This window comes from Sinocyclocheilus rhinocerous, unplaced genomic scaffold (genome assembly GCF_001515625.1).
Source record: "Sinocyclocheilus rhinocerous isolate Xijiao unplaced genomic scaffold, SAMN03320098_v1.1 scaffold682, whole genome shotgun sequence".
In the NCBI taxonomy this organism is placed as follows: Eukaryota; Metazoa; Chordata; class Actinopteri; order Cypriniformes; family Cyprinidae; genus Sinocyclocheilus; species Sinocyclocheilus rhinocerous.
Window position 1 is genome coordinate 693,287 of NW_015642528.1, and position 22,186 is coordinate 715,472.

The 22,186-nt window shown below is 37.3% G+C and overlaps 1 protein-coding gene across 6 annotated transcripts in view; it reads left to right on the top strand.

Annotated features, from left to right (window-relative positions):
- LOC107756106 (cell adhesion molecule 1-like) overlaps positions 1-22,186 on the top strand; it is a 328,363-nt gene that overhangs the window by 287,694 nt on the left and 18,483 nt on the right. For 3 of the 6 annotated variants that reach the window (XM_016573093.1, XM_016573095.1, XM_016573091.1), the window contains 2 exons: positions 8,501-8,581; positions 19,263-19,295. The exons of 1 other annotated variant lie outside the window; for it this stretch is intronic. In XM_016573093.1, coding sequence (XP_016428579.1) covers positions 8,501-8,581; positions 19,263-19,295 — 114 coding nt within the window. The remainder of the gene's footprint in view (positions 1-8,500; positions 8,582-19,262; positions 19,296-22,186) is intronic. 2 more of the 6 variants (XM_016573096.1, XM_016573094.1) reach the window with 1 other exon arrangement.

Here is a 22,186-nt window from a genome sequence, read left to right on the forward strand (position 1 = left end):
ATATATATATATATATATATATAGTAACACAAAATGTGATATTTATTTTTGTTTATTTGAATAGTTGCATTGATAGAGTGGATTTCAGATTCTTCATTTTTGGTTTAAAAAACTTCAATATGATGAACATAATAAATATATTTATAAGTAACCTGTATATAATAAAAATAAGAATATTTATTTGTTTATTTAATTAATAACAAAAACAACAACAATGATGTTTGTTATTCAGTTGAATTCCAAGTTAGTTTGCATGAAAACATGAATATACTGTGGCTATATTTCTAAATACACAATTTGATATTTATTTTTATTTAATTTATTTAGTTCATAAATAATAATAATTATTATTATTATTATTATTTAGTCGATTCCAAATTTGTGTGCATTAAAATGTGAATATCCTTTAGTTATATTTACTACGTAATACACTAATAATAATGATAATACAACATAATGTTTATTACATAATACATGTACACAGTTGGTCGAGTCAACATTAAATTCAATGAAGTAATTTAAATAAATTCATTCATTCACACAGATGCATTACTCTCTGTGTACTGTAACTCCGTGTTCTACAGAATAGGCACTTGTTGCATTTTTGTAGGAGTTATCATACTGTAGAGTTGCTTTGTACTTATTGAGAAACATTTCATAAATCTCTCATAACATGTTTCAGCTGGCAGATTGGATGGGTGCTGTTTTAAGTGCTTTCATGTCTCATAGCTCAAAGGCAGAGGAGTCTCTCCCATCCACACCCATTTTATCCCGTCTGCCAGAGTCATTAACAAGGGCCGTCTCCTAAGCCCTCCCTTCATTAGCCTTTCATTGGAGTCGATCGCTTCAGTGCTGCTGCCAGTGTCAGATTTGCAGGTACTTATTGTTTGTTTATGCTGTTCACTCACCTCTCTTGCTCATTGATTCTACAGAGAGGAGGAATGTGCAATCTATGGAGGAGGAATGCACTCTAATTGAATTTACACTATAGCAAGGCAAATGTGCCACTTCTACCATTTATTGATATAATGTCCTTATTAAACAGTTGGAGGGAATTTCCCTGCATATGCTTCTGCATATGTTTACCACCTCTGGTAATAGCGTGCAGATCCTAACAGGTTATTTTCTAGTGCAGTGGTTCTTAAAATTTTCAGGAGTACCACCTCTCTTCAAATCAGAAAATCAAACTAACATCTACTTACAACAATATTCCTTCTGATTTTATTTTATTTTCTTATGCATTTAGAATAGCATCTCTTTTAATTGTATAACCTTTTTTTTTTTTTTTCCTCCCGGAATAATTGACTTGAATTTGACATCCCATAGTTCTGAAGTAAAAATACTGAGCAAATTTTTATATTTTATTATTTTGATAACTTTTATATGTATTTATTTATGTATGTAATTTTATTTTTTATATATAATTAAAAAATTTTTGTGGTTTTTGGTTATTTTTGCTATGTGTACCACCTAGAGGAAATCCAGTGATACACGTTGTTTAGTTAGAGTACCACTAGCTATGAATATCGCATAAAACATTTGCGAGTAAAGCACTGTTTCCATCCAGCGAGTTGAAGAGAACAAAATCATCACTTCCTGATTAACTTTTGCTAAATATCTTGAAGAAAAATTGTATTTGCTGCAGTAGGGGAAGGCACTGTATAATAATTTTTGTAAACTATAAATTATGAGCTTCAGAGTGCGCAGATGAAATACGGTCAGGTTATATTATTTTCAGAGCCTGCTGATTGGGAATGCATTTCTGGGAGTTCATTATAACAAAGCACTTTGACAAGGCTTTGCTCAAGCATTTTAGAATGACAAAACTAGCATTTCAGATGCTGTGCAATGAGATGGGTCCGTTGGTTGGTCTGGTTTTATGCTGTCCCATTGCAAAATCACATGTCTGTACTGAGAAAGAACAGCTGGAGGAACAGCAGTCTTCCTAGCAGTGCATGTAACTCGAGAAGATCCAGTCTCGGTCCAGCGAGCTCAACATATGTAGGGAAAGAAAAAGAAAAAACAATCTACACTGCTGTCATGGTGGGTCCAATCCCATCCCTGTGCTATAATAATGGAGCCGTAAATCACTTCTCTACATACTTCCCCTCCGTTCTTATAGCTCGCTCACTTTTATTCAATTCGCCCCATCAGTGTTTCCCTTACAATTCATCGTATTGGTGACACACACATTTAAAAGTCAGATTGCTCTGATAAATTTGGCTGCTGTCAAACACGACCTCGGCAGCCCGCCGTTCAAAAATCTAGTCATCTGTGAATTCAGACATGCAAATGTGCCGTATTAGAGTTGGCAATGTAAAACCTTCCTACTGGATGTCTGAAGATGAAAGAATGCATTGCAAATGACGTGCAGGCTTTCGTATCTAAGCTGCACATTTGCTTACTGAATTATATGACAGTTGTTGATGTAAAATTTAAAAACTTCATAACTTTGTATAATTTATCTAAACTTTGTGAATGAAGTAACTATGCGATTAGCAAACAGTGTGTACTGTGCATACCATTATTTTAGATAGATAGATAAAAAACACATTAAAACGTGAATATACTGTAGCTATATTTACTACATAATAAACTTATAATAATACAACATAATATTTACTACGTAATACATTTGTACAGTTGGTCATAGTCAACATTAAATTAAGTTATGTAATTTAAATAAATTCATTTATTCACACAGATGCATTATTCTCTGTTCTGTAGAATAGGCGCTAGTTGCAGTTTTGTAAAAGTTCTCATACTGTGGAGTTGCTTTGTAATTATTGAGAAACATTTCATAATTCTCATAACATGGTTCAGATGGCAGATTGGATGGGTGCTGTTTTTAAGCACTCTCATGTCTCATAGCTCTAAGGCAGAGGAGTCTCTCATCCACACCCATTTTATCCCGTCTGCCAGAGTCATTAACAAGGGCCGTCTCCTAAGCCCTCCCTTCATTAGCCTTTCATTGGAGTCGATCGCTTCAGTGCTGCTGCCAGTGTCAGATTTGCAGGTACTTATTGTTATTTTATGCTGTTCACTCACCTCTCTTGCTCATTGATTCTACAGAGAGGAGGAATGTGCAATCTATGGAGGAGGAATGCACTCTAATTGAATTTACACTATAGCAAGGCAAATGTGCCACTTCTACCATTTATTGATATAATGTCCTTATTAAACAGTTGGAGGGAATTTCCCTGCATATGCTTCTGCATATGTTTACCACCTCTGGTAATAGCGTGCAGATCCTAACAGGTTATTTTCTAGTGCAGTGGTTCTTAAAATTTTCAGGAGTACCACCTCTCTTCAAATCAGAAAATCAAACTAACATCTACTTACAACAATATTCCTTCTGATTTTATTTTATTTTCTTATGCATTTAGAATAGCATCTCTTTTAATTGTATAACCTTTTTTTTTTTTTTTCCTCACGGAATAATTGACTTGAATTTGACATCCCATAGTTCTGAAGTAAAAATACTGAGCAAATTTTTATATTTTATTATTTTGATAACTTTTATATGTATTTATTTATGTATGTAATTTTATTTTTTATATATAATTAAAAAATTTTTGTGGTTTTTGGTTATTTTTGCTATGTGTACCACCTAGAGGAAATCCAGTGATACACGTTGTTTAGTTAGAGTACCACTAGCTATGAATATCGCATAAAACATTTGCGAGTAAAGCACTGTTTCCATCCAGCGAGTTGAAGAGAACAAAATCATCACTTCCTGATTAACTTTTGCTAAATATCTTGAAGAAAAATTGTATTTGCTGCAGTAGGGGAAGGCACTGTATAATAATTTTTGTAAACTATAAATTATGAGCTTCAGAGTGCGCAGATGAAATACGGTCAGGTTATATTATTTTCAGAGCCTGCTGATTGGGAATGCATTTCTGGGAGTTCATTATAACAAAGCACTTTGACAAGGCTTTGCTCAAGCATTTTAGAATGACAAAACTAGCATTTCAGATGCTGTGCAATGAGATGGGTCCGTTGGTTGGTCTGGTTTTATGCTGTCCCATTGCAAAATCACATGTCTTTTTTGATGCGCATTAAGGTATTTATTCAGTAAAAGTGTTTCCATTGTATTGTGCGCATGTTTTCTTACTGGATAAGAAATTTATCCAACTTACTTTTAGAATTTATGCTCATCTTGGTGTTTACATCCAGCGTTTTTTTTTTGGTTTTTTTTGTTTTTATACGGTATCCCAATGTTTTATTTATTTGTTTGTTTGTGTGTGTGTGTGTGTGTGTGTTTATACTTGCGTTCCAAAAGGAGCAAAGCCTAAAACTGCCGCCTAGCCCCAAAGAATCCTACACATTGCAATATTTGGGTTAAGCTCCCTCCCCTGCTCTTGCTAGTTTTGCTACAGCAAGCGAAAATCTCCTTGAACAAACACATAAAGCTGCCTGATGACAAAAGGTTGCTGATGGGCAAATCAACAGCCCTGAGCACCCATTGCTAATCACACTATTACTCACGTGTGTTTTTCCCTCTCCGTGTCGTTCCTGAATGACTGTTATCCGTTAGGAGTCCCAGGACATGCCGGGAAATGCCATGCCGATTAAAGTACTCATCTAGTCAGCTCCTCGTACGTACCTCGCTCTCCTTCCTTGCCTCTGCGAGCCACTCATGCGTTGGTCCGCATCTCATTTGGGAGATGCGCCGTTTTAGCAAGTGGCTCAGCGAGGGAGAGAGTAAAATATGAGTTCTCATCCTAGCGTTAGCCTTTGCGTGTCTGGGGAATCGGTGTAACCGGCAGTATTTTGCAGTGGCCCGGGTTTAATGAGCCTGCTACACACACGCGCGCCCCGGCCTGTTGCTATGATTCATAATGTGCCGTGATAAACACACGCTGGGATGACATGGCAGGTATGCACTGTGAAAGTCAATAAGCCCTGATACTCGGAGGCATCGGTTCGCCTTTTAAAAAGATAGCTACAAAAAAATGTACAAAAATGGGCTGTTTCTAAATGCGGTTAGTTATAGATCCAATCGGCCTGCCAAGTTTTTAATGAGCTATTGACACCGGTGATCTCAAACATCTGTTGGGCATTCACAGTTCATAACGGAGTGGCGCCAATAAAGTTGGCCCTCCGCTGAGTTAAAGCGAACGTGCGTTAAGTGGGGTTTCGGTTTCTCCGTCTTTCTTTATTAAAACATATATGTATCTGCTAGTTCATACTGCATTAAGCTTTTCAGGCTCAGCACGCATTATTTAATGCAAATGTAGTCTATAGTGGCTATTGATCAAATGTGCTGCTGCTTGTAAAGTGAGCTCTATAGCTCTTCGTTAGCCTGTATTTGCCATGCTTGACTGCTTGCTGAGTTTCCTTGGTCAGCTGTTTCCTTTTCCCTTTTTGCCATAGGATATTAAGGATGACTGAGCATGTCAAAAATATTAAACATTTTAGCCCTGTGCTTTCAGACAGATGCATGCTTGTGTTTAAATCCTACACAGTTTAGCAGGTTCACTCGGTCTGTTTGCTGGTATACTTCATCACAAGCATGAGAAATCCACACGGCTGTGCCCTTCTGGAAGGTGTCTGGGAGAGAAATTTTCACCTAGTTGCAATTGCCGTGTGAATCAGTGTATTTTGAGACGGGTAACAACTTACCTCTGACAACCTGTGATCCATTACGGTTTTTTATTGGCATGCCAAACATACAAATCTTTGAAAGTACCTTTTCCATCAGAAAGTGCAGTAAAGCAATCACATCTGCTTAAAGAGATGGACAGAGTGCAGAAGTGAATACTGTAGTTTTGTATTATTATGAAGAAGAATTGTGCTTGCTTGTTGTTTAATCAGTTTTGATAGTTTAGTAATGTTTCTGTTTGTTTGTTTTTTTCTATGTAACTATCTGCCATTTTTGGTATAATAAAAATATACTAACATTCAATATTTTGGGGTTAGTAGGATGTTTTATTTTTATTTTTTTAATGAAGTTAATACATTTATTCAGCAAGGATGCATTTAAATTGTTCAGGAGTGACAGTCAAAGAATCCTTAAAAATGTATTGTGGAATCAACTGTCTTCAACATTGATAATAATAAGAAATGATTCTTGAGCACCAAGTAAACATATTAGAATGATTTCTGAAGGGTCATGTGACACTGAAGACTGGAGTTATGGCTGCTGAAAATTCAGCTTTTTCATCGCAGGTATGAATTACATTTTAAAATATAGTGAAATGGAAAACGTATTTTAAAATTGTAATAATATTTCACAATAGTACTGTTTTACTGTATTTTTGATCAAATAAATTTAGCCTTGGTGAGTATAAGAGACTCACCAAATTGGTAACACTTTAGTATAGGGATTGATTCTCACTGTTAACTAATTGCTTATTAGCATGCCTATTATTAACATATTGGCTGTGTATTAGTACTTGTAAAGCACATATTGTGCATGACCATATTCTACATCCCTAATCCTATCCCATACCTAAACTCAACAACGACCTTACTAACTATTAATAAGCAGCAAATTAAGAGTTTATTGAGGCAAAAGTCATAGTTACTGGTTCGTTAATAGCGAGCATTGAACCTTAAAATAAAGTGTGACCAAATCTTACAGATCTCAAACTTTTGAATGGTACAGTAGTGTATGTCCAAATTATAATAGTGCTATTAAAAGTGTTACAGTAGTAAGGGTAAAAAATAGCATAATAATGTCAACGTAAATATACCATTGCTTTAATACTCAAATTAATAAATGAATACTGTTTTTCTTTTCTTTTTTTTAGTATTACTAATTATTTTAGCTGTCAAAAATAATGCATTTAAAGTCTAATTGGGACCAGCATTCACATTATTTAAATTGCATTAACCTCTTTTTACAAAAAAACACATTGATTAGTTGAAAAGTCACTTCAATTAAATAATGTTTATGCATTTTAAAGTGTTTTTTGTAATCCAGTGATTTTTTTTTTCATAACTAAAGTGACAGTTGGCCATAATATCATAGTTATGTTAAAATTCTGACATCTGTCATCATCTGTCATGTATATTAACAAACTAAATATTATTTTATTATAATTATTATTATTTTTAATTCTCATGAAGTGAAACTATCACATTTATTTTATCTTTAGCCCAGGGTAGACATATGTTTCACTGATAAATATGTTTCCATACACTTCCACTTCCAATTCGAATTTCAGTCTTAAACAATAATTTGTCTTTTTAAAATGTCATGTGAACACGTTAATCCGATGTGCAACATGCCTTAAAATATATTATATATTTTTGTATTACATTGCATATTGTGTTGTGTATATTCAGACAGACAGATGGAGACTGCATTATAACTATATTATAATTATGTACATGTATACTGTTAAGGACTGAAAGTGTCCTTAACAAGTGTTTAGTGTGGTGTTAAAAGCCCTCTAGTGCATGGCACGCAATACGTGGCTGCCATTTTCTGAGTGATCCCATGTATCAGCAGAGGAGATGGAGGCAGAGTTCCTCTCTGCCTCCGCTTCATCCTGCTGGATGTTTATCATTAGAGAGTGGAAGCGTTTCAGGGCTCCCACCGAGCTCTTTTGATGGAGCGCAGACAACAAAGTAGGGAGGGGAGACAGCCGACCAATTTCCCCCACCACAGATGTTAACACAGTGGTATCTGTCTGTACGCGCTGGGCAAACAGTGGCGCGGGCCGCGCCGCTTTTCACGCCTGTTATCTCCCCGAGAAACATTGCTCGCTCCCATGCCCGCGCGCCCTCCTTTTCCCATTCCTCATTTCATTAATGTTTGCCTGTTTGTCTCTCCATGAAAAATCCTGATCACCCCACGCACCGGACTGGCTAACACACCCGCTGAGTTAACTCGCCGACATCAAACACGCTAAGCCTGTCACGACCGCTGCCACTGGCTCTGGGGTCTATCAGTATTGCGTCCAGCACTCCACACTACAAATTGCTAAATCAGAAGCAACATTAGTAGATAGTAGGGAGGGAAAGCAGCTAATGAAGTGTGAAAATGCAAAAACCAAACAGGAGAATGTATGCCAGGACCCCTTCTGTGTGTCATGGCTATGGTCATTTGTTAGCATGGACATTTTAAATGCATAACCATCTGCATTTTATGTTTTCCTTCATTTCTAATCATTCCCTCATGTCATCATTTCATTTTGGTTGGATTTCTTTTAATTGTTGTTAAATGCTATTTTAGTCTATTTCCCAAACACTAAATTAGCAGTAAATGTTTACACACACACACAAAAAAAAGTATTTGCAGTACTTTTCCCACAGTTACCATTCGTAATGACTTCTTCACCAGAGAGTAATATTTCATTTTGTACAGTAGTTACGCTTGATAATTCACCTACAGTTTATAGACTAATTTACCATCTGTTGAGTAAAGCTACACATATTACACAACACGAATCTGTCTCTCATTGTTGTTGATTTGATCATGTTTGGTTTCGTTTTTCCTGATTTTTCCCCGTATGTCATGTTTTTTTTGTTGTGTTTTTCCATCTAGATGCCCTTACCACAACCCCTAAACCCACAACCACCACCACCACCATCTCCGCCACAACCTCCCCTCCAGACATCATACAAGGTATGGTATGACCTCCATCCACCTGCACAACCTGACTGTGTTTGTGTGTGCGTGTGGATGAGAGCAGAGCGAAAGAGAGAGAGAGACGGATAGACCGCCAGCAGCTAGCCAGGCCTGATAAGATTCTCTCGCTGATTATGAGAGGACCATGTCCCATATGAGACCAGGCCAGGGCTGGGCCGAGCTCGCAGCGCTGTCGGTGCCACATGTCAGAGCTGGCTCCCTTCACAGTTCTCTCAAATTTTAGCCCGGTTCGCTCCTTTAGCGGTGTAATCTTATCAGGATCTGGCGCTGTATCCAGGCCTGTCTGGTGCGGGGATTACAGAACCCCCTTTATGTTTCCTGTGGGCTGACAATGACAGCAGAGTCTTTGTGGCCAAGAGGAACCGGGATCAAGCGTGTACATGTTTGGATTTCTCATTTACCGAGCCAACCACATCCGACTGCACATGTATAATGATACAAAAATCATGTTTTGTTTGTTTCATTATATCAAATCCCTGTCCATGCTATTCATTTTATACTACAATCTGGTATGCAATAGCGTATTATCATTTTTTTTGTTTTTGTTTATCCAGAGCGACTTAATGTGTCTTTTATCAGTATGCTACACTAGTTAATTGGCTCCTGAATGTCATGATGTAATTAAAATACTGTACGCATAGTCCATCATTCTCTAATAATCACAAATTTCGGATCTAATGCAGGTTGCGGCCAGTTGGATAGGTTGTAGGTGAACCTAAAATACTAGGCCTCAGAGAGTTTATTTTAAACCATAGGAATGTTGTGAGTATGAAATGTATGTAAATAGTCAGAAAATGTTCCAGATTTTTGAAGAAGGGCACAAATGTGGAGCAGTATGCATTGATTTGCTGTGTGAGCTGACTTTGTAAAAAAAAAAGAACAGTGCCACACTAATTTTCAGGGTTATTTATGCTAGAAAAGTCCAGTTGTGTACATTTGCACATATACAGCAAATGAGCAAAAGAATAAGTCAGTTTTGCTTTAGTTTGCTTTATTGCTACAAAATGTTAAAGAGTTAGTTCACCAAAAAATGAAAATTAGCCCATGATTTACTCACCCTCAAGTAGGGCTGTGCGATTTGGGGGAAAATATCAAATTGCGATTTTTTTTGGGAGCCGGGTGCGAGTATAACGAGCATTACGAGAGTGCGTCAAGCATGAACAGCTCGTCTGTGACGCGGGATTCGCGTCGCGTGGGGCAGAGAGGAGCGAGTATGATTAATCACACAGCCCTACCCTCAAGGCATCCTAGGTGTATATGACTTTCTTCTTTCAGACAAATCCAATCGGAGTTGTATTAAAAAATGTCCTGGCACATCCAAGCTTTATAATAGCACTGGGCGGGTGTTTCTGTTCAACAGTCCAAAAGAAGTCCAATAAAGAATTTGGGTGAAGTAACCCTTTAATGTGAATTTTGAAATGTAAATTGCTTTAATGTTTATAGTACTTGCAACATTATTAGTATGTTAACATATACTACCACTCAAAAGTTTGATATATATTTTTGATATATTAATATATTTTAAAATGTAATTTATACCTGTGATGGCAAAGCTAAATTTTCAGCAGACGTTTCTTCAGATCCTTCAGAAATCATTCTAACATGTTAATTTGGTACTCAAGAAACATTTCTTATTATTATCAATGTTGCAAACTGTTGTGCTGCATAATATTTTAGCGAAAACCATGCAAATTTTTTCCCAGGATTATTTTTTCATGAATAGAAAGAACAGCTTTATTTTAAAAAGAAATCATTTAGAACAATGTGAAAGTCTTTAATGTCACTTTTTAATAATTTAATGCATCCATGCTGAATAAAAGTGGTTATTTCTTTCAAAAGAGAAAAAACCCTAAACCTCAAAATCTTGAAGGGTAGTGTACCAAGCAGATTACTACTTGGTAATATTCAGTCAGTTTGTTTACGTGCTGTGACGCAGTGCCCACTATTAACCCTTAGTGACCATTAAAATAATTGGACATCACCTGTTGAACTCGTGCTGCATTTACCAGCATCTAAATAGCTTCAGCATTGATTAAAAAAAGACAGATGCGTGACTGGGGGACAAATCTATGCATATGGCCAGGCCACAGACCACACTTAGAAAACCGGGCATATGGCGACGGCATGGTTGCTACAATTAACTTCAGCTCTTTTTGCACTGAGTTAGTTTGAACCTTGCTTATTTTATAATTGAGCAAACTCTGATTGTAGAATTGGCTCTGTTGCCGAACAATACTACAAACTACAAAACGAATGCCCCTGCGATACTGACCACCGCAAGCTCATTAGCTACTCTAATCCACTCTACTCAACATAAAAAGCACACAAAAGCTAATACGGCCCCAGATGATGGAAAGCTAAATCAATGTTGCTGCTGGTTTCAATCTCTAAAAGAGACCCTGATGTAATTTGCTGCCTGTAATGATTGTGATATTGAAGCAACCGATTGAGATCGTTTCACTCTCAGTTTTTCTCCTTCCTCAAGGCAATTCTTTATATTACAGTGAAAACCATGCAGATTGCTAGAGATGTGTCTCCGTGTTTAGTTGTGTACTCGCGAAACCGAGTGGGAGCGGCCGTCGGTTCCGCGGGCAATCAAAATCTTGGACTGACTTGTGCGGATGATTTGAGAGAATCTATAAAGGGCTGAGAAATGAATCGGCCGTGATTAGGCTACATGATTGTGTTTAATGAAAGAAGCAATGACGCATACTAATGAGACACACCCTCTTTCTTCATTAACGAGGTGAATGAATCTCGTTAACACCGCTGCCTGCTGCACACATTGAAATCCTCCAGAGGTCCAACCCGCAGACATCGCTCCGGATAAACGGCCCTGATAGGGAAAATATTATTCAATTACAGACATATTGCGTTGTTTGTGCGAAACGATTCCAGCAAAGCCTCAGCTGCGGATATGCTTTCCACAGGCCACGCAGACCTATAGCTCTGCTATATCAGGCCGCATTTTTATCGCTTTCCCCTTAAAGCGCATCCTATTATGCCCATGTACTTCAATAGGAAGAGTGGGTCCTAAGCAGCCACACTGCTCCCTCCTTCTGCTGATTTCATTTATCCTTTGGCTGGATGTGTATAGTTCAGGAACACCACATGAATTTATCAGTCCGCAGAGGTGGAGGCCACTTAGAAATTTAATACATTTTTGATAAACTGGCTATAAGAGAAATGGAAGGGCTATACTGCACTTTTTAAAAAATCTATTAAAGCCCTAACGCAAGGCTAAAGTGCTCCACAGCTTCAGGAGGTGACATTTAGAGATGACTAAATTGCCATTTACACTGAAAAATAAATTACTAAATGGAGGGGCCTTGCTTGCCACCGTACGCAATGGGGACAGATGTCATTAATTTCTATTTGTATTGCCTTTTTTCTCTGCTAAACACAGCTCAGAAATGGATGTTTATCGATATTTCTGAGATCTCTTTTTTTCCCCACAAAGCTTTTGCAAATTTGATCAAAGATGAGGCATTTCTTCCTCTGCCTCTTTCTCTCTGGCTGACAACACAATCTGTCCTCCATCTCTCTCGTTTCTCCCTTCCCGTCATTTGCTCCATCTCTATCCATTTATCTATCTGTGACTTTGAGCCACAGTGAAAAGGGAAGACTGAATGAAGACTCTGAAGGTGTTGTTTAGTCCTCTCATGTCCCCATTTTCCCCAGACTATTGTGTTTATTTTTGTAGCCAAGCCCTTTTTTTATATTACTTCCCAAAATCTGTAATTCTGAGCTGTGTTGAGAGGCTCTGTGCGAATGGGATCCTCTATTTTAGAGCTCTCTTGCTCACTTTTTGTTTTATAATCTATCTCTTCCTCTTTTTTCTTTTAGGTTAAGCACAGAAATTGACACCAGCTATTTCATGTGAATGTAAAGAGTTAATTGGAAACTAGTGCTGGGCGGTATGACCAAAAATTTATATCACAGTATTTTTCAAAATTATACTGGTTTCACGGTACATGACGGTATTTTTTTTTCATGCATGACCGGGTGTTAACCATATTTTCTACTGATTGAGAGGAAATACTGCAGTATATTGACTTAGAATGCCCTATTTTACTGTCATGATGAGTGAATATTGTCAAAAAATACCACACTAAATAGTGACTAAACACGACCCCTTTTAATACGTTAACCAGGAGTCACTCTCATTTATAATCACAGCATCGTCTGATAAAATCAACATGCATCTACACTAAAGAGCGGATATGCGGTTGTTTTGGCTATATTACATTTTTGTCTCATGCAGCACACTGCCTGCGTCTGAGTAACAAACAGACAAAACAAAAAAAAGTGCATGTAATATTAACAGACGAAGTATGAATATTCTATGGAAAAAAGCCGTTAAAAGGGTCTGAAAGTTGCTAAATCTTGTGCTAAAATCGTGCTCGTGTGTGTAAGACGGGGGAGCTGATGGCAGGGGGCGGTGGATATTTGTGGCGGTCAATGTGGATATTGTTGATGAGTTCTTCTGTGTCATCACGTTCTATTAGTTCTACAGCTTCAGTTTCTGAACTTTCACGCTTAGTAACACATACAGCTGCTCCCTCACCACAGTGAAACAGTGAAAAGGGACCCCTTTCAAATAGTGTCGCGTTCTGAACGTTGTTTAAGCGACATACACCGGTATTGCAGTATTTAAAAAATTCATATCATAACAAAAATAAACACCGGTATTCGGTATGAACCGGTATACCGCCCAGCACTATTGGAAACACTTTATTTTACATTGTTTGTGTTACACTATTTAGTGTTACTTTAGATAAAAGATAGATTTGACTCGACGCATTCTTCAATTTGAGTCTATATGGGATTTTTTCCCCTCCCATTTTATTGTGTTTTATTTTAACCCCTAAGTTTAATGCATTGGTGTGAGCAGTAGTATTAGTGATAATTGCCTCAGCAAACACTAATAATGAAAATATTTGATTACAAGCAGCTTTCCAAAACAAGTAACATTGCCACTGTAAAATAATGTGTTTTTTCTAACACATCTAAATGTTTTCCTACATACCATTATAAAGCAAATGCAATATTCTAGATAAATGGACACTGCAAAAGGCACAGCTAAAACAATGTTTACCTCATTAATGACATGTTTGGCCTTGCTAATAAAACACTGGTGAATAAGATTTTTATTTTTTGCAATTTATTAAAAAAGAGCATAAATGAAGTCGGCATCCGATTCATTTTAGCAAGTAACAAAAAATAAATAAATAAATAAAAATGAGGGAGGGGAGGGGAGAGGGAGGAGAAAAAAGTGCTTTTGTCAGGGCTTAAATTGCATAAACACCTTCTGGTAAACTGATTTTGGAATTGAACAAATGAATTGCCCAGCAAAAGCACTTGCACATAAGATAGAAGTCCATTTCTCTCCCTGTCTGATTCCCGCAGCAGAATACAAGCCAGACAAAGAGAGATGACTCGCTGGCAGAGAAAAGGATAATTCACTAAAGGTCAATTGCATTACCACAGGGAAAACAACCACTGCAGTGCTTTGATACACAACCCAGGGAGACCATCCTCTAGAATTTATTGCACTTAGCGTCATGCAAACACAGAAATGCTCCCAATAAGTCTTTTTTATGTAGAGGTATATTGTTATGGGAGCTATGATTACATTCTATGATGGCTAACTGGAAATAGGATGGTAGAACTGCGGAGAATATTCAGCCAGCCAATCCTGAACCTGCCTGACATCACAGGCTGCCTAAATACAAACAGATAAATAATACACTCTTAATGAAAAAATAAACCTTATCCATTTGCTCATTACTGTCCCAGTCAGTCATATACTCAAACAGATGCCTAATGTATTTAGCTGCAAATTATACCTAGAACACATTCCTTCTTCATTTGGTTAAATGGGATATACAATGTAAATATACAGAGCATTCAGTGTGCTGAGAAATCATGAGGGGTGTCATTGGACAGTTATTGCTGAAGAAAAGCAGATGACAAAGTAAACAATGTTATATTCATGAACATGAGACATTGATGCAAACCTCACCTTCAGTCTCTCTTCTAAGTTTTTAGGGATTGATAATATAACGTTAAAGGGGTAGTTACATTTACATTTCATCATTTAGCAGACGCTTTTATCCAAAGCGACTTACAAATGAGGACAATAGAAACAATCAAAATCAACAAAAGAGCAATAATATGTAAGTGCTGTGACAAGTCTCGGTTAGTCTAACGCAGAACACATAGCAAGGTTTTATATATATATATATATATATAATAAATAAAAAGAAACAAATATATAGAATAGAAAAAGAACAGAGAACGCTAGTGTTAGTTAGAGGATCATTTTTTAAATAAATATAAAACAAGTCGAAAAAATAGGAAAAGAATAGAGAACACTAGTGTTAGAGGGTCAATTTTTATAAATAGAAAGCAAGTAGATGGAATAGAAAAAGAATAGAGAATGCTAGTGATAGAGGGTTCTTTTAAAAAAAAAGAAAAAGAAAACAAGTAGTAGAATAGAAATAGAATAGAGAGTGCAAGTGTTAGAGGGTCAAGTGTAGATGGAAGAGATGTTTTTAGCCATTCACATATTAACATATTTGTTGTAATATGTATAAATTATTTTATAATTTTAATTATTATATATAATCATTATTGATCCTATAATGTGGATGGTAGATAATATATATAAATATATATGTATAGTTATATACATATTTCAAAATGCTGGTTGTTCTGTAATTTAGTGTAGGCCCTGTTAAATTAATATTGTTTTGCTTTTTTAATTTTAATAATGTTTTAAAATGTATTTTGCATTTCAATTTGTTTTAATATAACTAGTTTAATAGCTGACTATTTTCAGAAAAACACCTTTTCTGTGTCCTTAAAGGCTGTTTTGGGGGTTTCTATAAACGGCTTTAATGAAGCCCTTTTTGCACAATAGATTCATCACAATATGTTACTCTAGTATATCTTTTCACATTTTAAATGAAGAGCTGCGTGTTGCTGAGATTCAGCAGTTGTGCCCTTCCCCTGGGCACCGGGCGCATGTTTCACTGTCGTCTCCTGTGCCATACAAAGCTGTCGGAATTAGCCACGAAGCTGTGTGCCTATTGTCATCTCTGCTGATATCAGCTGCTGATGTAAGCAAGGACACCGCCTCAGGTGACCCACACTGAAACAAAGGGCCATGCACAAGGGGGAAGCCGTTGCTCATCAGCAGACTTATTGACGGACTTCTGCCTGAACCAGTAATGGGCTTAGCAGGCTTCCAGAGGCCCTCTGAAGATTGAGAGTTGGAGGACAGCTTGAAGATTGCAATGCTCATTTTGGATCAGTTCCCCCATATATTTTTTTTCTGTCCCTGGATAGTAGTAAATAACCAGGACAGCTCCCTTACGTCCCTCCTGCTTCCTCCATGTCTCCTCCCTTCTCAGCAAGAACATGCTCCAAACCATCTGCCTGATAGGAATCACAGCATGCAAGGAGTGATGGAAACCCTCCACTTTCCTCTTAATGTCAAATAATAACCTGAAGATATTATTGCTCATTTTGATTGTGTTTTATTCGTAGGCTCATGCTTCATCTCAGGACTCTCTGCTTGAACTGTTCGCCTCAAGTACTCGGTGCCCACTTTTAGAGGTGCTTGACAGTTCATGTATGATAATGTTTCAAATGTCTCCGCCCAACGGCGCAGTGGCTCAAGACTTATACAAAGGCTCGCTGTGCAGCAGTAAGTGTGGTGTTATTCAAGTCGTTCATTTTTTCTGATGGTGGAAACACCTTTTGAAGGACCTAATGTCAGCGGTATGCTGAGAAGTTTCTTTAGTGATTATGTTAAAGGCCTTGCTGTGCTTTTGTGCCAGATGAACGCCTTTAATGATGGAGAGAGTTTTTTATTTTGAGGACTAAAGTGCAGTCTAACACTAACACAGTGTGTTGATACAGGTCTCCTGACCGTCTAAAGGTTCTTTACCTAAAGGCCTAACAGCAGGGATTGCAAGTAAAGCGTGCTCTCTGCTCTCTCTAGTTCTTGGCTATATGAACACAGCTTTTATAGCATGGCTGATGCCTGTGAACCTTTCACAAACCTCCTCAAAATACATTCAGCAAATTTCAGAATTCAAAAATCTTTTTTGAATTCATGAATTGGAATTTAATTAGAAAGGCGAGGTGTGTTCATGTACACTAATGTTATCAATTTCAAACGAGGCTTTTCTCTTTTAAGCTGACTGAAATAAGATACAGTAAATGGATAAATAATTATGATGATGATGATGATGATTATAATAAATATTCATTTTCAGTGGAGGTTCTGTAAGTAGAGTGCTGCAAGTTTAATAATTTATTATTTTCAAATAGTTTATCTCAGTGATATTTAATATATTTTGTGTATTCATTTTAAATACTAAATACATTTAGAAAATGCTAAATGATGATATCCTATAATATAATAATTTTATCACTCATAATCACTTTAAAATTAGGCTTTTATCTTTTGAGAAGCGTTTGCTTTGATTCTGATTTGCAGTCTTCACAGTTTACTGTATATTGAAGACAGGCAGCAGAAAAAAATGATTTGCAATGACACAGGTCATTCCAGCCTCTGTAAGAATAATATTCAGTAAATGTTTATCACTCTATGAGTGCATTTCACTAAAAATCTGAGAATTTTCCAGTTTATTGGACATTCTGTAAATCTAGTCTGAGTTAGCAACATAAACCAGGGGGGTGGGGGGTGGATCTTACCTACCCCTGTCAGAAGTGCACTGCAAGTCGCATTGGATAAAAATAGCTTTCTAAATGGCAAACAATTAAAAACTAAAATGTTTCATCAAAATCATTCATACAGTAATTCATTTCTGTGTTTTCCTGCTCAGTGACATACTCATGTTTTAATCCAAAAAGCTCTCCATCCAAAAGCAACCAGCGCTCTTGATCTCCATCTTGTGATCCAATGAGCGTGCCTCACTCATCTACCTTTGCACAGGAAATGCTTGGTATTCTACGCATCATCTGCACCGCTTCTTTCCATCAATCTCTGATAAATATTGAGGAATACTCAACTGAACTTGAATCATCAAAGCAGCAAGTGGATTAGGACTAGATCCTATCTAATCGAGCCGAGAAACGCCAAGTTATACTTTAAGGGCAAAGTTTGTGTTGCCCTAACGGTGATTGACATCTCTAATGTTTCTTCCCATAACGAGCACCTCTGCATCACGGCTCTCCTGGTGTGTTTGAAGTACTCTCTGCCCTAAGGTGATGCACCAGGATAAGGGCTCACATTCCTCATGTTATGCGTTCACTTCCATATTTCAGTCAAGGCATTTCATCAACTCAAAGCAGAAAGGCAGTCTTGAATTCCTCTGTTATATCAGAGGAATTACCTGGAGCGGTAATGCAGGTTTACGCTGAGATATCAACATTTCAAAAAGGCAGAGGCCTTATGGTGCATTTTAATGACCAATTACGTACAATCGTTGCAAAGGCATTCAGTTGGCATTCATATACAATTCTACATCATATTCATTTGTCATATAGTAGTGATTTGGCTTAAAAGTCCATGTGATTTTAATGTTTACTTCTGGCAAAGGCAAGCATATGAAAAGGTAATTTTATGTTTTAGTTATTATTTATCGCTATATTGATCGAGGGTGCAGCAGTGATTGTCAGCACCATTTGAAAATGATCTACGTTTACAAAGCAGCACACACCAGCGATTCAAGCATGCCCAGTTTAGACATTTTATGATTCTTAAGAGCTGAATTTAGATCCCACCACAGAATCATATTCCTCTTCCTCAATGCCAGAAATTATCTTGCAATAGAGCTTCATAATCAGTTAAGCTAGCAAGCTAAGCTGTTAACTGAAAACACAAAATAACGCTAAATTTGAATATGACCAATTTTAGCTTTTGTAATATAATTCTGTTGTCATTTTTCAGTAATTGATTAGAAATGGTATGTATTTTGAACATAACAAAACATTGTAATTAAAGGGGAAAATATGATAATTAAATAAGGGAAATAACGTTCTTCTGTGGAACATGAAAGATTCTATTTTTAAGGATGTCTCATTTTATGTATTTTATTTTGTCCATACAATGATACGTTATGGGGTCCAGTGCAGTTTTGAACCCATTGGCTTTCATTTCATATACAAAAACATTTTTCTAAATATATTTTTGTGTGTTTTACATAAGAAAGAAAGTCATACAGGTTTGAAATAGCATGAGGTTGAATAAATGTTATTTTTTTGGATGAACTATCCCTATAATTACCACATTTTCAGGATAAAAAATATTTACTAATTCTAATCAGGCACTGAATAGAGTAGCCATCGAAATCTCAGTCTCAGCTATTGAAATGGTTTTGTTGAGGAAGGTGGATTGGAATCTGTGGGATTCTTTGTACCAAGTTATTTTTGACACTGATATAGTCTTAGCTGTGTGTGATGATGCCCTGTTTGTTTGATGTGCAGAACATTTGATATTGTCCTCTAGTCATTCTCTTGTGAGCTTGTTTCAAAGTGTTGGTCATTGTTGTAATTGTGTGTAAATGCTTGCTTATCAGTTCCATTTGTTTTTTCCCCCATTTCTCCTTTTTATGCATGCTGTTCCTCCTGTTTCCCTCCTCCTTCCTCCACACCGCACTTCCTCTCCTCGTGTGCTCAGACGCTGCGCCCAGCACTGAAGCCGCAGCTCACGGTTGGTACCTCTCCCTCCTTCTTCTGCCAGCACAGCATGGCATTCTCTGCATGCCAGCTGAGTACAGTACAGCACGTAACGGCGACATGCACGGGATGCAGGAATGAGACTAATGTGGATTTGCTGTATATGTGTCTGTCTGTCTGTCTGTCCGTCCGTATGTCACATTCTTTATTCCTATCGCCGTTCACCCGCGATGACCCACCCGTTCGCCACGGCACTCCTCTGGGAGTTTTAATCAGAGCATTCTCCGTGTAATTCCAGGCCACGTCTCACATCCACTCCTCCTGCATGAGCCCTTCTCGAGTCCTTGTTGGCATTTTTGACTTCTCACCTTTTCGAGTCCTCACACAGCTCCCAACAGACACTCGTAATCCACCCGCAATCATTTTTCATGAATTTAAATGACGTCCAAATGGCTGTTTTTGATTTCTGAGAAATGAACGGTGAGCCTTTTCTCTACATGACGCAGATGGCATTGTACTCCACCTTGGTGCGCCAGCTCCGCACTCAAATCACAGAACGGGGACCATTTGCATAGCTCACGGGCTTTATTGTGTTTTACAATATACCACGAAAGCGCTTTCTCAATTCATTAAGCCCTTTATCCTCGCTCTCAGTTTGCAGTGGCAGATGCTTGTGTAAATGTTTTAGATTTAGTATAAAGGCTTTTCGTGATACTGTGTAATTATTTCACCTGTGTCTTGTGAAACACCCTCTAATGATTTAATTAGCCATCATGTTGTGGCTCGCACCGGATCACACCTCAAAATTGACACTTTTCTGCACCCCCGGCCACCTCGCGAACCGATCGAGTCGTTTGTTTACATATATCTGCAACTTTCCATATGGAAAAGGTTAAACCAAAAACAAGCGGTAGAAGATCTAAAGGTTAGGGCTATTCTTTTGCATGTGCATAATTTGGACGTGCCTACAGAACGTGGTCAGGCTTGACTGTGTAGCAGAGCTATAATTGAGCTTTTGTACAGTTCACTGCATTTCTAAATACCATGTCACAAGGCCAATGTTAACCTTGTACAGTTATATCAGCCTGGCAGTGATGTATAACTGAATCACTGTACGCTTTCCAATAATCCAAAGCAGTTTTTGATCCTACAAAATGTTTTCGGTCATGGAGAGAGAACGCAAGGTGAACCCAGGGGGCTTTGTCTCATGAAACAAATTGGTTTTAAATGTAGTGCTTCTTATCTTTGTGTTCTCTAGATGTGACATGGAGCGTTTTTGGTCTGGCTTTTATGTTGTTGCGGAACGGTTAAAAGGGTTAGTCATCTCAATGCTTCCTGTCCTCTCTTTCATTATCGAAATGGACAGGAAATGCCTTGTTTGTAAAATGTCAAGCATGCTCATCCATGCTTTAATCCGACTGTACAATTGGTGTCCTGACCTGTTGCGAATATGTGTTTCTGCTAATGCCAAGATGCTTGTTTGTGTTGGAAACAGCATTCCGCACCCCGTGGTATAAATGCACGAGAATTAAGTCACATTGTTCCCGGGAATAAAGACGTCTAGTCTAGTCTAGCGCAGAGAGCAGCTCATGATGGCAGAGCAAAGCGTCTATGTTCCTCCTCAGAAGATCCTCTCATTTGCGTCTTGTCACACCTTGTGTGTTTTATGTGGTTAACTTTTGTAGCTGATGCACATACTCTGTTTACCATCTTATTTTCCTGGGTGTGCTACTCTCACTGTTCAGGAGATTTCTGTTCTCTCTGATAACAGTCTTTTTTACCCTCTCTGGTGTAGCCTAGCAACAAGCTGTTCAAGCAATAAGTGGGGTTTTCAGCAGAGGTTGAGGTAGGAGGCTGACATAGTGGGCAAGATTCCTTGCTAGAACAGAAAGCTACAGCAATGCCACAGAAAACAGTCTTATTTGTGTATTTTTATTGCATTCATTCAACCTTTTTATTGTCTTTTTGTCCACACACTATTTTGCAAAATAATCATTGGAAATCACCTTGCAATCTTTGCAAAATATGCACGGTCCCACTTTATATTAGGTGGCCTTAACTACTATGTACTTACATCAAAAATATATGTACAATGTACTTATTGCGTTCTTATTGGCAGGTTTGGTGGCATGGGTAGGTTTAAGGGTGGGTTCAGGTATAAGGAACGGTTCAACAATGTAATTAAATGACAGAAATTAATTACAGATGTAATTACATGTAGATATTTTTTTTAAATATAAGTACAATGTAAAAACATGTATGTACACAATAAGTGTATTGTATCAAATGAATAATTTAAATATAAATACATAGTAGTTAAGGCCACTTAATATAAATTGGGACCGTTATTAACTTTGAAAATAACTTTTGATTGTCTTATTGTGCACAAATTAGCAATATCACCTAGGTTTGGATAACATTTTTCAAGCCAATCGCCTGAACTATAAAGTTATAAACTGTAAAGATCCAGCTATGACATTATTAGTGAATATCGTTACATTAATACACGCATGTGTTTAATGTGATGTAACTGACCATGTGTATTTTTATTTTAAATATAGTGTTATTAAGTATTATTTCGTTCTGTTTGTCTTTTCATTTACACACACACACACACACATATATATATATATATATATTATTGTTGTTTGCTGCTGTTGCTATTATTCTTATTATAATCAATTAATTTCATAATGTAATAATGTATTAACAGCGTTAACCTGTTAACCCGCACCGGCCCGAAGGGTGTGTTTAGGCGTGTCTGTGCTTTTAATTACCTTTGTTTTAAAACAATATTCAATCAACTATCATAAACTATATATCATTTGACAGCTAAAACACTCAAGATCCATGTTCTGAGCTTGTTTTTTAAATCAATACACCAGAGAGGAAAGGGTTAACATAAATGCTGAAGGACCGGCCATT